Below are 3,547 nucleotides of genomic sequence, written 5' to 3'. Positions count from 1 at the left end.
AAATAACAACTCAACCTACATTTAACTGAGCACCTAAACCTAACTAAGTAATAAAAAATAAATGATTCATTTTAACATGGTTCTATTTTTACTTTGAGGTGCTCTTAAGTATACCTAGCCAGGCTATACCAACTTATGTACCTTTGTGTGTGTATGTCATAAACTGACATAGGTACGTACTTATTTATGTATAGGACATGAGAACATGTGCTCAAGTAGCAATCGAAGTTAAGATATATTATGTACAATGGTGCATGAGACATAAACTGACATAGGTACACACTTATTTATGTATAGGACATGAGAACATGTGCTCAAGTAGCAATCGAAGTTAAGATATATTATGTACCTACAATGGTGCATGAGACTATAGAAAATCCTCTCATCTTATTTCGTGATAATCAAATGGAGTTTTTCTAAGTGCTAGTTTTGTTCTCCCCCTCTCATCTTATTTCGTGATAATCAAATGGAGTTTTTCTAAGTGCTAGTTTTGTTCTCCCTTTCCCAATGCTACTCTCAGTAAGCATTGTGCTGTTGAGCCTGGGTCATGTCTGCTTTGGGCAATTTGCTGTGGATGAAAGCTATGCAGAAGAGGTGTTGGATTGTTTGAAGAAAGGTCTCAATGCAAAGACCCTGAGAAGAATTAGTGGAGGTAAATTATTGAAGAACCTGTATGATGATTTGTTTTGTGCTTTAGATCTTTAGAGAAATTCCTGAAAAAAAAAAAGTTTCAAGTTACCTACTTACACTTTTTTCTTTCCCTTTCTTTATGTCTCTTTCTTCCTTTTTTTTTTCTTCTTTCTTTTCTCCCCTCTCCTATCTTCTCCCACTCCTCCTCTCCTATCCCCCTGATTTTCACCTCCCTCCCTTTTCTTCTCCCCCTTTTACTAGGTATTTCTCACCCTCTCCTCTTCCATTCTCCCTGTTACCTTCTAACTCCCTTTCCTCTCCTTTTCTCCCCTCTCCTATTTTCCCCTCCCCTCCCACTCATACCCTCCCTTCTCTCTTATTTTCACCTCCCTCCCTTTTCTTCTCTCCCCTTTACTAGGTATTTCTCACCCTCTCCTCTTCCATCCTCCCTGTTACCTTCTACTCCCTTTCCTCTCCTTTTCTCCCCTCTCCTATTTTCCCCTCCCCTCCCACTCATACCTTCCCTTCTCTCTTATTTCCACCTCCCTCCCTTTTCTTCTCTCCCCTTTACTAGGTATTTCTCACCCTCTCCTCTTCCATCCTCCCTGTTACCTTCTACTCCCTTTCCTCTCCTTTTCTCCCCTCTCCTATTTTTCCCTTCCTCCCACTCATACCCTCCCTTCTCTCTCATTTTCACCTCTCTCCCTCCCTTTTCTTCTCTCCCCTTTACTGGGTATTTCTCACTGTCTCCTCTTCTATCCCCTTTTTTACCTTCCTCTCCCTCCCCTTGCTTCCCTCCCCTCCCACTCATCCTCTACCTCCCTCCTTTTACTATTTCTCTCCCTGACTTCTTCTTCTATCCCCTCTTTTACCTTCTTCTCCCTCCGTTCCCTCTCCTTTTCTCCCCACCTCTCACTCTCTCCCATCTCTCTCATTTCCACTTCCCCTCCCTCCCTTTTGATCAGGGTTTTTTTTTTTTTTTTTTAGGGATTAAAAAATCAATTTAGAAAAATAAAGTAGGTACCTACCTTATAGCTCCTGCTGCATTCAAGCACACTTGGATGTCCGAGTCTAAAAGTAGTGGTCCAACAATTTTACAAATTTCATGTTCAATAATAATGCTCCTTATTTGTTTCAGGTCTACCATTTCCGAGAGAAGGAGTAAAGCACTTAGTTTATCCATCACTGTTGGGGACTCCAACTGAAACAGATAATAATTAGTTAATTATTCAGAAGCCACAACAATGTTTCATACCAATGAAACAACTGCTACATTAGACACATGTGGTCTGTGTCATAGCCATAGCATGCCCATCCCGTAGTATACTTCTCATCAGATGAGCGAGAAGAGACACAATACTTCCCATTTCGGTGCTGGGTCAACACAAGAACACCAGAAAGTAACCCTTTAAATTTTTGCAATCGAAAAACAAGTACAAATTTTTGTCGATGGTGGGATTCAAACCTGGGACCTTCTGCATGGTTAGCAAGCACGTTACCAGTAGGCTAACCATGCCCTCAAAAAAAGCTCCTTTTTATGTTCAACTTAACCCACATCCACATGAGTTAAAACTATATCAAGTAGGTATCCTAGTTACTTTTATGATCTTGGGAGCTTGTAGAAATTGCTAAATGCTCTATCCTTGTATTCCACATTTTCTTAAGTATGCCTTAAGGTTCAGGGGTCATCTTACCTTGTCAACAATATCCGACATGACTCTGGAAAATTTGTCTTCTTCTGCAGGCGCAACACCGTTTCCTTCATTGTTATCAGTACGGTTATCATTTGTTGAGAATGGTTTTAGAAGGAGTAAAGCACTTAGTTTATCCATCACTGTTGGGGACTCCAACTGAAACAGATAATAATTGGTTAATTATTCAGAAGCCACAATAATGAAAAAGAAAGCTCCTTTTTATGTTCAACTTAACCCACATCCACATGAGTTAAAACTATATCGAGTAGGTATCCTAGTTACTTTTATGATCTTGGGAGCTTGTAGAAATTGCTAAATGCTCTATCCTTATATTCCACATTTTCTTAATTATGCCTTGGGGTTCAAGGGTCATCTTACCTTTTCAACAATATCCGACATGACTCTGGAAAATTCGTCTTCTTCTGCAGGGGCAACACCGTTTCCTTCATCGTTATCAGTACGGTTACCATTTGTTAAGAATGGTTTCGATTTCTTCCTTCTATTCCGGTTCTTTACTTTACCCATTTTATCACCAAGCAGCGAGCACGAGGTTTGAAGAAAGTACGGTCAGAAAAAGAGAAAACAAGAAGTGTTATCTGATAAATTTGTCAAAATTTAAGAAAACAGAAGGTTCAATTGCGAGCACGAGGTTTGAAGAAAGTACGGTCAGAAAAAGAGAAAACAAGAAGTGTTATCTGATAAATTTGTCAAAATTTAAGAAAACAGTAGGTTCAATTTTCAGAAAAATCAGAAAATGTTCTTTCAAAAATGCAAAAACACGTTGGTGCTGATAGTGGACCATTTTCAAAAAATTCGCGCCTTACCGCAATCTTCCGGAGAACCAATCAAAATCCTCGTTACAAAACTCTGGCGGTTTTCTCCGGAACTAATCAAATCAAACAGCTGACGCCCGCCATCTTTTTTGTTTGTTTCCCTTTCAAAAGATAAATGATAAAAGCGGTAGTTTTTCAAATATCTCCAAGTTCAGTCGACATTTTCCAGAATTAATTCGTGAAAATGGCCTTTATTGGTTCAGAGTTACCTTTATTATATTGTTTTACCCTTAAAAAGTGCCCATTCAATCGTCCAAATGACTACACATGACTTTTGCTTCGAAACGTGCCGTGATACGCAGTGTATGGATTTCAAAGGCAATATCATGTAGCAGTCGATATTTAAGTCGAAATTCCTGTATTTTCCTGGTCTAAAGTGCCCTAAAATGT

General features: G+C 39.2%; 1 protein-coding gene across 1 annotated transcript; it reads right to left on the bottom strand.

The window, feature by feature from the left end:
• Positions 1-516: 516 nt before the first annotated feature.
• Positions 517-2,956, bottom strand: LOC103515484. The gene is made up of 4 exons (XM_008480425.2): positions 2,703-2,956; positions 2,325-2,480; positions 1,659-1,831; positions 517-568 (listed from the first exon to the last, which is right to left on the bottom strand). Exons 1-4 carry the CDS (start codon positions 2,847-2,849, stop codon positions 517-519), a joined length of 528 nt encoding a protein of 175 aa, XP_008478647.1. The 5' UTR covers positions 2,850-2,956.
• Positions 2,957-3,547: the final 591 nt, after the last annotated feature.

This window comes from Diaphorina citri, unplaced genomic scaffold, assembly GCF_000475195.1.
Source record: "Diaphorina citri unplaced genomic scaffold, Diaci psyllid genome assembly version 1.1 scaffold1351, whole genome shotgun sequence".
NCBI classification, from domain to species: domain Eukaryota; kingdom Metazoa; phylum Arthropoda; class Insecta; order Hemiptera; family Psyllidae; genus Diaphorina; species Diaphorina citri.
Note: the sequence above shows the minus strand (reverse complement) of the source record. Positions and strands in the feature narration are given on the sequence as shown.